At 46.0% G+C, this 16,924-nt stretch overlaps 1 protein-coding gene across 3 annotated transcripts in view; it reads left to right on the forward strand.

Annotated features, from left to right (window-relative positions):
- Positions 1-165: 165 nt before the first annotated feature.
- Positions 166-16,924, forward strand: part of igf1ra (insulin-like growth factor 1a receptor) — a 72,176-nt gene continuing 55,417 nt past the window's right edge. For 2 of the 3 annotated variants that reach the window (XM_023815361.2, XM_023815362.2), the window contains exons 1-2: positions 166-1,187; positions 14,323-14,886. In XM_023815361.2, the coding sequence (XP_023671129.2) occupies positions 1,094-1,187; positions 14,323-14,886 (658 nt within the window). In that variant the 5' untranslated portion in view covers positions 166-1,093. Of the gene's footprint in view, positions 1,188-3,018; positions 4,423-14,322; positions 14,887-16,924 lie in introns of those variants that run through there. The other variant, XM_023815363.2, reaches the window with a different exon arrangement.

Consider the following 16,924-nt stretch of genomic DNA (forward strand, 5'->3'; position numbering starts at 1 on the left):
TATGCGCGCACACAGAAAGAGTAAGTATTTAGATATAAAAACATGTATAAAGAAAACAGCTTGCATACCTTTAGTGTATTGTAATGATCGTGTTTATTGCAGAGAATTACGTTCGTGTTCCACTATAATCCTGGCCGGGTTTTCGTGCGCACTGTAGTGTGTGTGTATGTGTGTGTCTGTGTGAGAAGCCGAGTCTTGTTTACGGCGCTGATTCCGCGGAGCGCAGGGCGACGAGGGAAGCTGCTCTATCTGCATGGTGCATTTTTGGCTGAGGCTGTAGAGAACCGAAAAAAAGAGGGATTTACCGGGTCCCCACGTTAACATCGCTGCGCTGTTAAGAGAAAAAGCCGCCGGGCTTACCGACAGCACGCGCCGGAGCCTCCGGTGCAGCAGTCCCGTTCCTGCGTGGCAAGAGAGGGATACGATACAGGGAGGGGGCGCAGCTGGTGAAACCATTTTTGTCCTGACGGATATATATTGGACGAGACCTCAGTTAGATAGGCTCTTCGGACGGGAAGGGAGTTGATATTTCATTCATTTAGTAAAGGCAACCTTAGTTGGGAGCTGGCGGTCCCGGTAGGGCTCGGCGTGTTTGGGATACTGTGGATGCTGCTTTTTTTCGGAACGGTTCTGCTTGGTAGCTCTCAGGCTAACGCTGCCTAGCTAAGCGTGCGTCCTCCCCCCCTTTAAGACATGGAGGCTGAAGATGCGGAGTACTATCAGCCAAGTACAATTCGTGACTTCGGTGTCTTGTTAGCAGGTCGTACCTCGTTCAAGAATTGGCAAAAATAAGAACCATCTCAGCCAGTTTTGTTATATATACATATATCATTTTCTCATCCAGAAATTGTGTGAGGGCCGGCTGAGAGCACCCCGCTTTCGGGGACTTGGACTGTTTAACACGCAGCTCCCGAAAACGTGGATCGGCGCAAATCGCCCCAGACGCGGATCAATTTCAAGAGTTATAAGCCGACTTAACTGGGTCTTTGTTTTTTCTGGTGACTGTGAAGAGCCTTCGTTTACACCTATTTTTCCCACTGTTTCACTTCGGAAACAACGACAGTATTTTTGAACGGTTACTACTTTAACAGGAATGAGGTCTGGGATAGAAAACGATCATTTGACCTCTTTTTTAGGTCTGCTCCTGGCAGTATCCGCGATCTGCCTTCGGCCCGCTAATGGAGAACGTAAGTGCTAGATTACTCTTTAATTGTTGGTTGAGCGTTGCCGTAGTGCGTGACCTTGTGCAATATGTCATTTGTTGTTCTGTGCGTGGACCAGTTGATGGAAAGCTATGGATGGATTTTTTATCTTTGTCCTGCAGATATGCTTATATGTGCCCAACCGGTGCATGTGTGTTTTCTTTCTCTTGTGTTTATGCGGTATATAATGCACATCAGTTTATTGTCCCTAAATCGGCGACGCTGGACGGTCGGTTCCGATGAAGAAGTCCACGTGTAACGGAGGAGCGCCCGGTCCGGCCGCTTCTCTCATAAACACGTGTGTGTCCTGCGCTCTTCCGTGGTACAAAATCACGGCACTTCGATAGCCAGGCCCCTCACTGGGGCACCGGGCGGCTATGCGTCGTGTTACGAGGCTGTGCTTTTTAAGTGGTAGTTTGTACCTGATCTGCTTTTTGTAAACTAAACCCCCGTTAACCCGTTAGTTTAAAGTAATGTTAACAACTGCTGTAAGCCGAGAAATGCGCAGGCCGGGAAACTGCACTAAGGGAAAGGATCGCGTTACAGCGATAAATATGTGGATTTTTATATGTTCGTTTATCTGAATTCTCTGAATGTAACATAAGTAAACAATAGATTTACACCGATCCCAGACCCTGGACCGTAAATGTACTCGATCGTCTCTTGAGATGCTTTTTTGTTGGCCATCTCCTTTTTCTAATCTGCATTTTCTTACAATATTAAAACCTGCTGTCCTGAGCACAAAACGCAGATTGCTGAAAACAGCGGTGGCGCGCGTTTCTTATTCATGCAAACTTTAATTCATGAAAATGGGCGAAAAAGTGTTCCTTATATTTTTTCCAAAACTATTTTTAATTGGGTCATGCACGTTTAAAATGCTGTTCGGTTATCATGTCGGTAATTTTAGTGAATTTTTTTTTTTTTGCTATATTAAGATGAGAAGATGATGGTTTATAATAGTGACTTCCATGTACTGATGAGAGACTCGGGAGGCTCGCCGCCTTACTGGAATGATCGTAATCTAACCATGTGGCCGTTTGAGCGCCGATCTGCTCCGGCGACACCCCGGGTTTCGGCATTTCGGTTTCCGCTGGGAAATGCTGGTGGCTTGGTCGCTGATCCATTTAAACGGGGAATCCAACACGATAAACTGAGCGGAAACAAAAATAAAAATCGGGTTTCAGTCATGACTCGATCGGGGTTTATCGCCGTCCTCCTCCTGCGCATCAGGGCACTTTTTTGGTTTGTATGTGCCAGGTATGAGGGACGAAGGTGATGTTTACAAGAACGATGCAGACCAACAATTTAGCACACCCAGGTACATTTTCACGGCTTGAGGTCTCCTCCCTCAGTCGCAGGACGACTTCAACCCTAAAACAGCAATTGCGCACATTCTTTCTGTGCTGTACCTGTAGTTTCTGGCTGCTCATAAATACCTTCGTGCTGAGAAATGTTAATCCTTCAGAACAGTCAGTACCATCATGCTAGATTTACTGACTTCCATAGCCTTTACAGGAAATTGTGTTTATATACTACGTTTACGTTAAGTATTTTCTGTGAACTCTAAGAAATTTGATATATGCAAATGTAAGTAGATAGCTGAACAGTACTTGGACTTGAAGTTGAAATAGACTTGTTGCAAGACTGGTCACTGGGTCGAGTCTGGTTCTGGTTGATTTCTCCTTGATGTGCAGAGATCCTAAGTACCTTAAAAATTACGTTTCTCTGTGGAAGATGCAAGAAAGGCTACTGGAGTATCTTGAATTAGTAATTCCTTAGTTTTTTTTTTTTTGGGGGGGGGGGGGGTGTTCCTGCATTTGAAACTGGAAGGAGAGCGGTCAGTGTAAATAGGGTTAGCTTCTGGAAACAGTGAGGCGGAGAGATTTTGTTTTGATAAACATTGGGGTGCCCAATTTTCTGCACCGGTGCTTATGTGAGTCAGACTCCCCATGCAAACATTTAGATTACAGGAGTCTGTAAAGGTAGCTTTGCTGGCTGGGGCGGGTTCCTTGCTCCTTTGCTTTCCACCCGACTTGTGAATCTGTCACTCTGAGATAGGGAGCCGCTTCCTGCATCAGTGATGACCACCGGATCTTGAGATGGCTTGTTCTCCTGCATTTTATTAATGTAAACAATTAGCCTTTTTTTTATTATTGGGAAGCCAAGAGTCGCCATAGTAACCAGGTTTGCCAGCTGACTGCTTGCAGTTCAGCCTCAATAAAGGTGTCACCTGACATGACTCCGGTTGTCAATATGTAATTAATATAATTTCTCTTAGCTATTAATGCTTGTTGGCAGTAATCTTAGCCACCGTATTTGCAGCAGTGTACATTTCAAGGGTCTTCCTGGTGGGGTGCAAATGGGTGGTTTGTTTTCATTTTGCCATGAACCCCAGGGGCTGGGAGGTCATCAGGGAGAGCTGTGCGTATCTGCCGGCTGCAGGGAGTCTGTGGCCATTTCCATTTTACACTGTGTTTGTATGAGGCTGTTAAATGGAATGGTTTACTCATGAAGCAGGTGCATTCAAACCTGGTGAAGTTTTATCAGCATGCTTAACAAGTGCTTGTGTCGCGTCCCAGTCTAGAGTGGGAGTGAGACCGCTGCTTCGTTTGTCACAGTAATTTTAAAAGTATGGGAAAACAGCTTCAGGAGGCCAAAATTGCAGAAACGCCGCTAACGAAGAAGCGTGCTTCTTTTTACGACCCAAATGAACGATGAAACAAAAAACACCCGCGACTAACCGAAAACGGTACAAGATAGCGCCACGCTCCCTACTCTCTCCGCTGCTCATAGTTGAAACAATATTTAGAGATATGTACAAAGTGGGTCCCTCGTCTAAGGGTGTAACAGAAGGCCTGTAAGTTTGATTCCCAGGGTTAAAAATTTACGCTGTTCCTGTGTGTTCAGGTTCCTGTACTCCTAAGGATGTGTATTGCAGAAGCATCACTCCCTGCTTCAGTGAGAGTTCTCCTGAATTTCTCCTGCCTCAAGCATATTCACGTTACTTAACTTCCCCATTCTGTTTGGAAATTAGCAGTGTTTGTGGCCTCGACCTCGTGTGAGCTTCTGCATGAACCTGTTCGTCTGGGATGTGTCTCATGGCTTGGCAGCACTGCTCCATGTCGCGTCTGGCCTGGAGCGACATCCGAGAGCGCATTACTTTGAAGAAAAGAAAAGATCTTCTGGAAACAAAACACTCTGAGCTATGAATGTCTATGAGGTAATGAGGCACTCTGTGAGAAAGGAATGTTTTGTGTGTCAATTTAATATCCTGGTTTTAAAGCTTTTAAAATGTTTAACACCCTTTAATGTCTCAGCAGTCTAAAATTTCCACGCTTTTAGCTTCCAAGCGTATGGAGAGGAGGGAGAAAGACTTCCTGATTCATCATGAAAAAGAAAAAAAAATTAGGGTTTCAAAATGGAACATGTAAAAATACATTCACAAGCAAGACAGACTTGGTTCTGTTGATTGGAAGAGGGAGAACTCTGTGAACTCGGGTTTATTTGGGTTTTACTGTTCAGTCCGGCGGTTTCAGTCCAGACGAGCAGTTGAAAGATTCTCCTATCAAAGTTTAACCTACTGCCTCAGACAGGATGGCAGAGATTATTCTTTGGGTCAGATTTTGCCGCCTTGTTGCCCTGCGCTGTGGGCAGGATGCCATATTGTGTAATCTTTCTCGGTTAAAGGCTACGATGGCTTTGAAAATGTGTATATATATATTACAATGGTCCCTGTGTCAAGTTAGGTGGCTCTCAAATGAAAAATTTCCCCCTCTCCTTGTGAGTGTTTCTGTTTGGGGGGGGGAGATTTATGTAATATATAGGCATGTAGACTGTGTGTTATTTGGCTGCTGTAAGTCTGGGGAGAGTGTGGCTATCGCCATGGTTACAAACCCCACAGCTCTGGATCAACAGCTGTCCTCGGCCCCGCCCTCTCTCCCTCCCCCTAAACCTATGGCCAAAGCGATGATGACCATTCTGGGTTGTGGTGACCAGACTGGCTTCTGTAACTGCATTTTCTCGTTATACGGTGCTCTGTGTCAAAGCTCATGCCGCCTACTCCGGTGTGAGGGCATGGAGTCTAGCAATACCTCCCACTGTTCCCCCCAGGGACCCCGTAAAGCCCCCACCGCCGGATTGGCGATCCGCATGTGCTGACTGACCGCGGGTAAACTGCTCACCGCCAGAAGTGTAGTGGTCCGAGGCGCGTGATGCGTTTGGCCAGATGACCGCATCTTAAGTTTCACAAACGCTGGCAGGTACTAGCTGTGGATCAAAGGATTGCTGGCAGATGTGTGATTTGCCGGGTGGAAGGGCATGTTTTAAAATCGTTTTTATATTTTCGCAGAAAGTGTTGTCATGTTTCTAAACTGTTGGCCTGTGTACTTTTTTACGATGGCTCTGTGGAAGAGCAACTTTGGGGCATAAAAGTTTGTTTTGTTAACCGAACGCATTCTGTCTGAATGTTTTTCTTTGAACTGAAATTTTGTTTTTAAAAAATATTGTGTAAGTGTAGTGGTTTTTGCGAAACAGTGTGGTAAGTCACTAGTTCTCCATAGTAAGTTATGCAGTATGTTATGCGTCCCCTAGGTTTACAGCTTTGCGGGGGGGGGGGGGGGAGGCAGACGGACAGAGGTTCAGGATTCATGGTGTTCATGTGTTTCTTTTAATTCTTTTAATGACAGCAGTCAATATAACAATATAACAGCTGAACTACACATCAGAATATTTATCTATATATAAAATATTTTTGTCTGCTTTTCAGGAGATTGACGCGACGTATTTTCCGATGCGTGCCCTCTGTCCGCTGGTGGGAGTATGCTCACCTGTGTGTGCGTGCATCGGGGCGGAACTCCGGCGTGCGCAATACAGGGAGCAGAGGAGAATTGAAAACGCGCGGCCGTGTAGAGACAAACATGACAAGCTGTTGTGTAAATAAGAAATAAAATTTAGTTTGTTTAATGAAAGGGCAATGTATAGTTCTATAGGAAAGGTAACCTTAAATGACTTCTGTTGTGATCTGGTGCTATGTAGAAAATAAAATTACATAAAATTAACTCGACCTTCAAGGGGGGATGGGAGGTGCTGTTGGGGGGGTGCAGTGCCCCCCTAATGTAATAGTAGGGGAAACACTTATGCATGTATTTTAATTGCATACATGTATAATTCTTTTTGTACTTGGGGGGGTGGAGTCAGACTTTATGATCTACCCCCTCTACTCTGAGGCAGAGATGATTTCTTTCCTTGTCCGGTTGCTTGTAGGTATCAGTCATCAGCTGTCCATCCCTACACAGTGTAATTGACTTGTGCTTGTTTAGCCATGCTTCTGATAGATTCGGTTCGTGTTTCCCTGGTAACGTTTCGTGTAGTCTGATTGGTCATAAAATTGGCTGGTCTGTAAAGGGTTACCTTAGTGTGGAGATCCGCGTGCCACCCCGTATATGGCAGCGCTGACACCCCTCCGTGCCACTGCGCAGCGTCCGGTTTGAGCTGTGCCGTGGAGATCTGTGGAGCTTCGGGCAGTAATTATCCCCCCCCCCCCCCCCCCCGGGCCCAGTCTCCCTGATAGACTCCCAGAGAAGTGCTTGTTTCCGGCATGAATGCTTCCTCAGGCAGGCCAGGGCCAGGGTCAGGCTATCTATTGTAAACACCTGAATTTGAGGAGATAGCTGTGTTTGCTTAGCGGCCCGGATGCACCAGAGGGAGGGGGACGGGCACGTGCTCGCCCCGCATTCTCTACACTCCGGCTCATTAAGGTTTTTTTTTTTTTTTCTTTTTTTGCTTGTTTTTCAACGTTATTCAATCCGATGCTGTGGGTCACAAGTCAAGCTGTTTTCAGAGACGTTTCCCGAAATCGTCGCTAGTCAGATGGAATGCTTTTCAGGCTGATTGACTGAAGGGTCAGATCGCGGGACGGGGCGAGGTCCCCTTGCGGCTTATTTGTTCAGATCGCGGCTGCAGTTAATCCTGCTGTGCGTAACGACTGGAATTCCTGCTACTTAATGGCACTAATGAGTGTGACTGGCCAATCTGGACACACTGCGGTTCGATCCGTGTCCTTCGGAGACCCCTTCCTGCCTCGCCAAGCTCCTCTTTGCGGCTAACCCATGATAAACTTGATTTCTTTCACACTTTACTGGCCTGACCCCCCCCCCCAATTCCCAGTGAATGATCCTGTTAGAGCGCCCACCGCCCCTTTAAGACCGCCATATTGTTCTCCATTACACTCGTTTTCCATTCTTTCTTTGACGGAGGAGAGCATATTAAAAAAAATAGCATTGGGAGCAGATTGTATGGGGTCATGTGATCCTTTTTATGCCGGCCGACTCCTACGTTAAAAACGTGGTGAATTCATCTTACACAGTGCAGTTACTGGTGCAGTAACTGGATAATGTGTTACTAACCATTGTGAAGAAGCAGAAGCAGCAAGCATGTCTCACATGGTGACGAGGGGACACGTCTAATAAAGCGATGTATCGCGTTCTGTTTGTGCTGTTGTACCTTCACTGCGGTGAGGCGATGCCGCTTGTGTTCTGTTTTCAGCGTTAGACTGCTTTAAACATCCAGGAGAATTACTGTCCTCCTTGTACTTCCTAATCGTCTGTGTCTCACTGGTGCGCATAAATGTTCTTCCGGGTCGGCCCTTCCCAGCCTCTCTGGTTCGGTGCCAAAGCAAGCAGCCACAGAACAAGTGACCTACAGGTGACCTTCTGACCTACAGATCCCACGCCAGAAGGCGGGGGGTGCTGTAGGTTCCAATTTGGGGCTAAGTGTGTGTGTGGGGACCTGCTGAAGTCGCATACGGCTGCTGTCATAAAAACACAGCATGGTGCTTTTGTTGGCATTGATGCATCTTTCTAACTAACGATGGTGGTTTTGTCCGTAACGGTTCTTTAGTGTCTGTTGTCCTCAGTGTTGACTGTTCTTCTCAAGTGCTGGCTTGATGTCTGATAGCTTATTTCTGTGTGTAGCATCTGTTGACAGCATCCACAGCTTCCTATTGCGTGTATATGTAATATATATATATATATTTTTTATTTTTGACCAGTTAGCACTGTGACCATGCATACGGCCCACATGCTGCCTTTGTGGCAGGGATTGGCATAAGAGGCGAATGTGTACTTGCGTACCAGTTATGTCAATCCCTGACTAATGTTCTGTAATGCAGTATAATCAGGGGTTCTGCATTCACCATATAAAGTGATATTTGCTGCGATTTCTTGTTGTAACAGCTCAGCTGCTTTACTTATTTTATGTGCATTTGCTCTGCTATGACAGGAAATTACCTTGAATTTTAACCTCTATACTGCAAATGAAGTACAAATTAGCTGTATAAAGGTTAAAATGGCCAGTAATTTCTTGTCATAGTGGCGTTAATGCACACAAAATAAGTGCGGATTTGTGTTGTTACGATAAGATGTATCACTTTTTATATGACGAATGCCTGCTTGTGTACCAGTTATGTTCATCCCTGAGTAAAACGTATGCTATTCCATAATACTATACCATACTGTAAGTGTAGTATAAAAGTATAGCATACTATAACAAAGTACATTTTATATTGTTACTGTATTATAATGCATTGTAGTGTTGTACTGTAGTATAAAATACTGTACTGCAGTAAAATACTGTATTATAGACTAGGCTTTTGTAATTTGGTCTCACCAACCTGCAAAGGACATGATCAGGTGGTTTGGTTGTAATCTTCCAGTTCTTGGACATGCCGTACAGTGCACTGCAGAGGGAACCTTCACAGTGCACTGCAGAGGGAACCTTCACAGTGCACTGCAGAGGGAACCTTCACAGTGCACTGCAGAGGGAACCTTCACAGTGCACTGCAGAGGGAACCTTCACAGTGCACTGCAGAGGGAACCTTCACAGTGCACTGCAGAGGGAACCTTCACAGTGCACTGCAGAGGGAACCTTCACTGCTTGCATGCACAATGCTCCTTTTATTTGTGGGAAGTGTCACATCATCTTGCGTGGATGCAGTGCTCCTGATTGACAGCCTCTTCCTTTGCTGCATAGCCCTGCTGGCCTGCCTTTCATCTCTCTTTCCCCTGGGTCTCCCTCTGTGTGCTCCTCCCTCTCCGCACGCCTGTCTCGCTCCCTCTCTGCATGTCCGTCTTTCTCTTTCCATACCTTCCTCCTTCCTCTCTCTTTCCATACCCTCCTCTCTCTCTCTCCCCTGTACTCCCCTCTCTGTATGCTCCTCTGTCTCTCTCTTTCTATACTCTCCTCTCTCTCTTTCCATACCTTCCTCCTTCCTCTCTCTTTCCATACCCTCCTCTCTCTCTCTCTCTCTCTCCCCTGTACTCTCCTCTCTGTATGCTCCTCTGTCTCTCTCTTTCTATACTCTCCTCTCTCTCTCTTTCTATACTCTCCTCTCTCTCTTTCCATACCTTTGTCTAGAGCTGGGCGATATGGCAAATAAAATTATCACGATATTTTTTCCTGTATTGACCGATATCGATAATTATCAATATTATAGCTTCACAATGCTGTTCCATGTAATAATGTAATAATCAAAATAATAATAAAAATAACCTTATTCTGACAAATAGAATGAATACATTGAAATAAACAATATTAGTAAACAAATACTTATTTTCCAACAAATTTTGCTGTTTACATTACATAAATTTGTTTAATCATCCAGTCTGTGAAGAAAGCATTCAAGTAAGAATTGCATTGTACTCTGTACATGACAATAAAAACTTTGAACCCTTGAAATACATGTATTTGATCTTTTTCCTGGCAGCTGTCTTTTTACACAGGGCCATTATACACAATAGTTTTATTCACTGCTAACAGTTTGTATCAGGAGTTGGTTATTGTAAAAAAAAGTAATGTGCATGCAGGTGTTAAGGGAGGATGGGCAAAATTACAACGTCGTCGGTGATTGGCTGTTGTGCTGGCGTTCAGTAAACCTCTGCTCGATAGGCCATCGAGTTGTCTGTCTCAGCGCATTCTCTAAAACAGAGCAAATTTGGTTGATCGAGATTTATAGTTTGTGTGTATCATCGTGATCGTCCTCATTTTTTATCGATAAAAAAAATCGATCGTTTTATCGCCCAGCACTACCTTTGTCTCTGTACACTGCTCGCTGTTTCCGTACTCTTCTCTCCATATCCTCCTGTCTCTCTCTCTTTCTATACCCTCCTCTCTGTACCCTCTTTCTTTTTCTATACCCTGTTCTTTACCCTCCTCACTCTCTTTTTCTATACCCAACTCTCTGTACCCTCCTTTCTCCTTCTTATACCTCTTTCTCTCTGTGTCCTGTAGTGTTGGGAAGTATACCGGTTCATACCGAAAACCGTTTTCGATTATTGTTATGAATTTTTTTCTTGTACTGCAATACTGGTTTAAATAGCCTAAACAACGTCTGGAAAGTGGCGTGGCTGGAAACTGTTTAAGTGGGGACCTTTTTTCAATGTTGCACCAATAAAAATGTACCGCGAAAGATCAGAAATGGAAGATATAGCTGATGCTGGAGTTGAAAACAATGAGACACTGGGGTTGTCAAAAATTGGTTCTCAGATACTCATTTTTAATATCGATTAGTATCTGATTAGATACTCATTTTCACCATTATTGATACCAACAGTGCGGTTTTCGCCTCATTCGCCACACGTCACACAGCACTGCTACAGCACAGGCGCACACAGGCACAGCCCCTCCCCTCCTCTCAATAGCCGCTGAACACATTCGCGCTGGTTAACACACACACACCGAGTTGGCCGAACATGGCATATGCTGCAGTTGAAGGTACTTCGTAAGCCGCTTTAGTCAGAAGGAAAAAAAAATGTGCGAAAGTGCCATTTGGAAGTATTTTGCAGACGAGCATGGAAAGGCTAAGGATGTCAATAAGCCTCTATGCTAACGGTGCTACAAAGTTGTGGCGACGAAGTCAAGTAGCACGTCAAACCTGGCGAAGCATCTTAAAGACTGACATTCCGGTCTTTATGAGATATTCTGCAAGGTCAGTAAAGCTCGCATTCCAGCAACACTAAACTATTTAACACGTATCAAAAATGTTACCTTGACCGTCACACATCTTAACATTAGCCGTTTATCTATAAGCAGTTAGCCAACAAACCCGTTAGCCATCTGTTATCATTAAGGTAGCGGATAGGAGCAGTGGTTAATAATAAAATAATATAGTTAATGTGGGAACAATGCAAAAATATAAAACAAAAATGTGTCCTGTAAAATGTGGTAAACGCCCAGTCGTATACCGTGAAACCAATATAACTTAGAAAAATACCGTGATATAAATTTTTGGTTGTACCGTCCAGCTCTAGTGTCTTAAGAACATAAAAAATTTACAAACGAGAGGAAGCCATTCTGCCCATCAAGCTCGTTTGGGGAGAAGTTAGCTAATAGATCAGAGTTGTTAAAATCTTATCTAGCTCTGATTTAAAGGAACCCAGGGTTTTAGCTTCCGCTACACTAGCAGGAAGACTATTCTGTACTCTACACACTGTGTAAAGAAGTGTTTTCTCAAATTCAGTTTAAAATGTTCTCCCGCTAATTTCCACATATGGCCACAAGTTCTAGTATTTAAACTAATATTGAAATAGCCATTTGGCTGAACAGCAACTAGACCTGTTAGAATCTTATAGACCTGGATCATGTCCCCCCTTAGTCTCCTTTGCTCAAGGCTAAACAGATTCAGCTCAGCTAACCTCTCCTCATAAGACATTCCTCTAAGACCAGGAATCATTCTTGTAGCCCTACGTTGAACCTTTTCCAAGACATCAATGTCCTTTATAAGGTATGACAACCAAACCTGCACACAATATTCTAGGTGGGGTTTTACCAAGGAATTGTATAATTGTAGCATGTCCTCCCTTGACTTAAACTCCTCACACCTAGAGATGTAACCTAACATCCTATTGGCCTTTTTAATTGCCTCCCCACACTGGCGAGAGTGGGACATGGAAGCATCAACATACACACCGAGGTCTTTCTCATAATCAGCTACCTTTTATTTTATGTTTTATCGTCCCCTGACTTCTGCTGTTTGTGCCCCATGTATTTATATTGGGTGTCATCATCAGCATAGACAGATTCCCCTGCTAAGTGTAACATTTAGCCTTGTAGACATGGCTACTTCAACATGCATTTTCCTTGTGCTCGGATTTGTTATTCCGGTTTGTTGTGGGTAAGTTGACGTGAGCTGTTTCAGTTTAACCAGTATGTAATGTACTGTAAAGATCAAGTCCTTTGACAGATCCATAATTTCATTAAGTGTGAATGTTTGTGATGCTGTGTGGTTACTGTGCGTTTCTCCTGCCTTCACAGCCTTTCGCAATGTGTGTCGCTGTTCCCCCACCGTAGGGACATGCCGGTTCATGGTAGTTGTAGTCCTTGCAGTGGTTCATCATGCTGATCTCCAAACAGAGCCGTCTCGCAGCGTGGTCTGTGATTTCTTGGTGTTATGGGCTGACGTGTGATGCCCGGCATGGGGGGGGGGGGGCGCATGCTGAGCGGGGCCCACAGCGTCCCTACACCCGAGCTGAAAAACTCTCCCCTTCCAGCATTTGTTTTTCTTCGCGTGGGGATTTCCATGGTGACATGAGGGCCAGCCGGTGACCCTTGTGGCATTATTCACACGTGTTTTTCTCTTTCCAATCCGAATTAATTTTATGTAACAGCCGCTCACTGTTATTTTCGTAAGTGCTGAAGCTTTGTACGTCATATTGTTTTTCACTTTTCAGTCAGTTCTCCTTAGCTTCATTTTGGATTCGATAGACAAAGGCAAACATTTAATTAATAACTCGTTTTCTGCAGTAGAGTCTATGGAAAATGGGCCTCTGTTGGCCCATGGATATGTCCCTGTCAGCGTAAAGTGTGATGACACCTTAAGCCGGAGAGTAATCGTCTGCCCCATAATGCTTAAACTATTGCCACAGGATTGAGGGTAGCTAACCTGTAAATTCTCTGTGCCGGCGGTTGGCGGGTGAGACCGTCTGCTTGCCTCGTAGTGTGGCGAGGTTCCCGGTGCGGCCTGCTCGGACGGCATGCGCTGATCTTTTTAATGTATTTGGGGACGGGCAGTGGGATGCCTGGATGTGTCACCATTACCCGTCACGCTGGGCGCTACAGAAGCATCCTCGCCTCTGCTTTATGTGGAAGGGCGCCCTCTTCAGGTGGCACGTGGCGGCTGAGTAGCTGGCCTGATTGTTGCCTGATGTGCCTTCAGTAAAAGGGTGGCGTTAACCCTCCCCGGCTGTTCGATGGTAGTTTTATAGCTTTCTGTGTAAAAAAAATAAAATGGGGGGCCATGGAGTTCATTTCGAATCCCGGTATTTCCAGAATTCGGCCCTGAGGTCACACTGCCTCACCGGAGTCACTCCCACTAGATGCTCGCCGATAGTCACCCTGCGTCTGTTGATTTTAATCTTTTTCTTGGTATGTTTGAATAGTTCACTTAAGTGATGCGCGGTGTGCTAGCAAACTGAAGTCCCGTCCCCCCCCCCCCCCCCACCTCCAGATGTTCATAGCAGAGGTGTTGCATGCTTTGCTGTGCTGAAGGGCACAATTAAAAGATTAAATAATTTTTGTGAGTAAATCATGACTCCAGTGTCAGGTTGTATGCTGACTCCCTGTCTCCCCCCCCCCCCAGGGTTCACCATAAATAAACAGCAAGTCACTTGCCTGCTTGCTGATGGAAGCTTTCGGTTTGTATTTTAATTTGCACGTGGAGTGCAGTCTCTCTCTATGACCTCATGTTGCTGTGCCTGCTGTCCACAGACTCGGTTGCCACTTGAAACACTGCTTCACAAAGTGGTGATGGGGGGGCAATGAAAACAAAAGAGACAATGAGCTTTTGTGGGAGGGAGGAACAAAAATCACTAAGTGGAAGTCGGTGTCCCTGGGAGCCGGGGGTCTGTTTGATGAAAGTCATATTTCCTGGCTTCTTATTTAGTACTTGTGTAACAGCCGCTGTCCACAGAGCAGGACGTTATACGGACTATAAATAACACCAGGATAGTGAGGAGCTCTGGTGTTTTGTTGGTGGTCGTGCGAGATGCTCTTCGGCTGAGTCATATGTTACCCTGCATACACTTTCTCCAATCTCACCCTGTCCCCCCCACCCCCCTCTTTTCCCTAGCCTGTGGTCCAAGTATCGACATCAGGAACGACATCAGCGAGTTCAAGCGCCTGGAGAACTGCACAGTGGTGGAGGGATACCTGCAGATCCTGCTCATCGGCGACAAGGGCAGCAACGCCAACCAGGAGGTCTTCAGCACCCTCAGCTTCCCCAAGCTCACCATGGTGACTGACTATCTGCTGCTGTTCCGCGTCTCGGGCCTGGACAGCCTGAGCACGCTCTTCCCCAACCTGGCCGTCATCCGCGGCCGCAACCTCTTTTACAACTACGCCCTGGTGGTCTTTGAGATGACCAGCCTGAAGGACATCGGCCTGTACAGTCTGAGGAACATCACGAGAGGAGCCATCCGCATCGAGAAGAACCCAGAGCTCTGCTACCTCGACTCGGTGGACTGGTCCCTCATCATGGATGCAGAGTTCAACAACTTCATCGCTGGGAACAAGCAGTCCAAGGAGTGTGGGAATGTCTGCCCCGGCATCATGGAGGACAACCCTCAGTGCATCAAGACCAGCTTCAACGAGAACTACAATTACCGCTGCTGGACCTCCAACCACTGCCAGAAAGGTAGGCCTTGTCTTTCAGCTTTGCCCTGCCTCTCTGGTCCTCACCTCTCCTCTAGTTCTCCCCACCTCCCCCCAGCTTCCCTTGTCCATTTTGTTCCGTACCTGCCCCACCTCCCTCCACTTTGCCACAGCTTTCTTGTCCTTGTGGGCCCATATTTTGCCCCCCCCCCCTTGCATTGCTCCTCCCCCTTGTTCTTATAGGCCCATATTTTGCCCCGCCTCTCCATCCATTGCTCCTCCTCTTGTCCTTATAGGCCCATATTTGCCCCGCCTCTCCATCCGTTCTCCTCCCTTTGTCTTTATAGACTCATATTTTTTCCCTGCCTCTCCCTGCATTGCTCCTCCCCCTTGTCCTTATAGGCTCATATTTGTCCCGCCTCTCTGCATTGCTCCTCCCCTTGTCCTTATAGGCTCATATTTTTTCCCTGCCTCTCTCTGCATTGCTCCTCCCCTTGTCCTTATAGGCTCATATTTTTTCCCTGCCTTTCTCTGCATTGCTCCTCCCCTTGGCCTTATAGGCTCATATTTGCCCCGCCTCTCTGCATTGCTCCTCCCCTTGTCCTTATAGGCTCATATTTGTCCCGCCTCTCTGCATTGCTCCTCCCCTTGTCCTTATAGGCTCATATTTTTTCCCTGCCTCTCTCTGCATTGCTCCTCCCCTTGTCCTTATAGGCTCATATTTGCCCCGCCTCTCTGCATTGCTCCTCCCCTTGTCCTTATAGGCTCATATTTGCCCCGCCTCTCTTCACTGCTCCTCCCCTTGTCCTTATAGGCTCATATTTTGCCCCGCCTGTGCCAGCTTTATCCTGGCCCTTTCTGCTTGTAGGGCCATACTGTCCCAGCTTTGCCCCGCCTCCCTTGTCCTCAATCTGCCTCTGTCAGCTTTACTCTCAAATGGCTCACAGGACTTGTGGGTAGTGGGCAGGTTGGGCCAGCTCCTCTGACAATATTTATTTCGGTCTGTTGGCGCTCTGCAGGAGGTGAGATTTGTTTTTGTTTGCTTTCCCTAAGGATGGGCGTATCGTCGCTCCAGTAATTTAGCTATTTTGCCGTGTTTACCTTTCCTGCTTTTAACGAGAGCCGGGCAAGGGCGACGACTCCAAGCTGCAGGGTTTTGGGGTCGAGTAGGTAAATGGGCGCCTGTCGGAGAACAGCTTCTGTGTATCTCTGCCGTGTTTCCAGTTTTTCTGTCTTCTGACTCAGTGAAAACATAAATCACTTGTTTTTGTTATTGATACCTTTTCCTTGGGCTGTGGAATACTTCCCTCCTGCCTCCATTGTTGGGGGGTTCTGCTCCTTTGAGCTCCTGTGTGTGCAGCGTGCATATTCTCTGTGTCTCCCAGTGGGTTTTCTCTGGATTCTCTTGTTTTTTTTTTTAAACTAATTGGCATCTTGTAATTGCTGAGAGTGTGAGAGGAGCTAGTGCCCTTCAGTGGCCCGCCACCCCGTAAGTTCTGGGTATACCCCCGCCTGTTCCTTTATACTGCCTGGGGTTGGTTCCATGACCATGTTGGGATGCACCAGCTGGATGGTGGATCTGTGGATTCCACAGGGACCTGGGTTCTTGTTACCGACTAGGATTCTGTATACTTCTCCTGATTCAACAGTACATCTACTGTTTGTTCGTAGGCTGTGTGGGCTGCTATCCTTTTGTGTATTGAAATCATGACATGCCGACATTCTAGAAGGCTTTGAGTATTTACTTTGTAACTGCTTCATTATAAAAGCTAATTACATTTTATAAGCTGAATTTATTTTGGTCACATGCCATGATAATAGTCAATAATGAAGGAGGTTGGATCAGTGAAGCACTGCCAGTTCATTGTCACTGTTAACCTGCTACTATAGCTTAGCTGTTAGGCCACACCCTAAGGTAATCTGTAGGTGGGGCTATACTGGTAAAGAGACGTTACTGGTCAATGGTCATATCAGAAGGCATGGTTCTTTTGGAGAAGGCAGAGGCCATTGTTTGGCACTGGAGGCCTTTAGGTAATGGGATCAAGCAGAAATACAAGGCAGGCAGAAGACTGTGAGGCCAC

This window comes from Paramormyrops kingsleyae, chromosome 13, assembly GCF_048594095.1.
Source record: "Paramormyrops kingsleyae isolate MSU_618 chromosome 13, PKINGS_0.4, whole genome shotgun sequence".
Taxonomy (NCBI): Eukaryota; Metazoa; Chordata; class Actinopteri; order Osteoglossiformes; family Mormyridae; genus Paramormyrops; species Paramormyrops kingsleyae.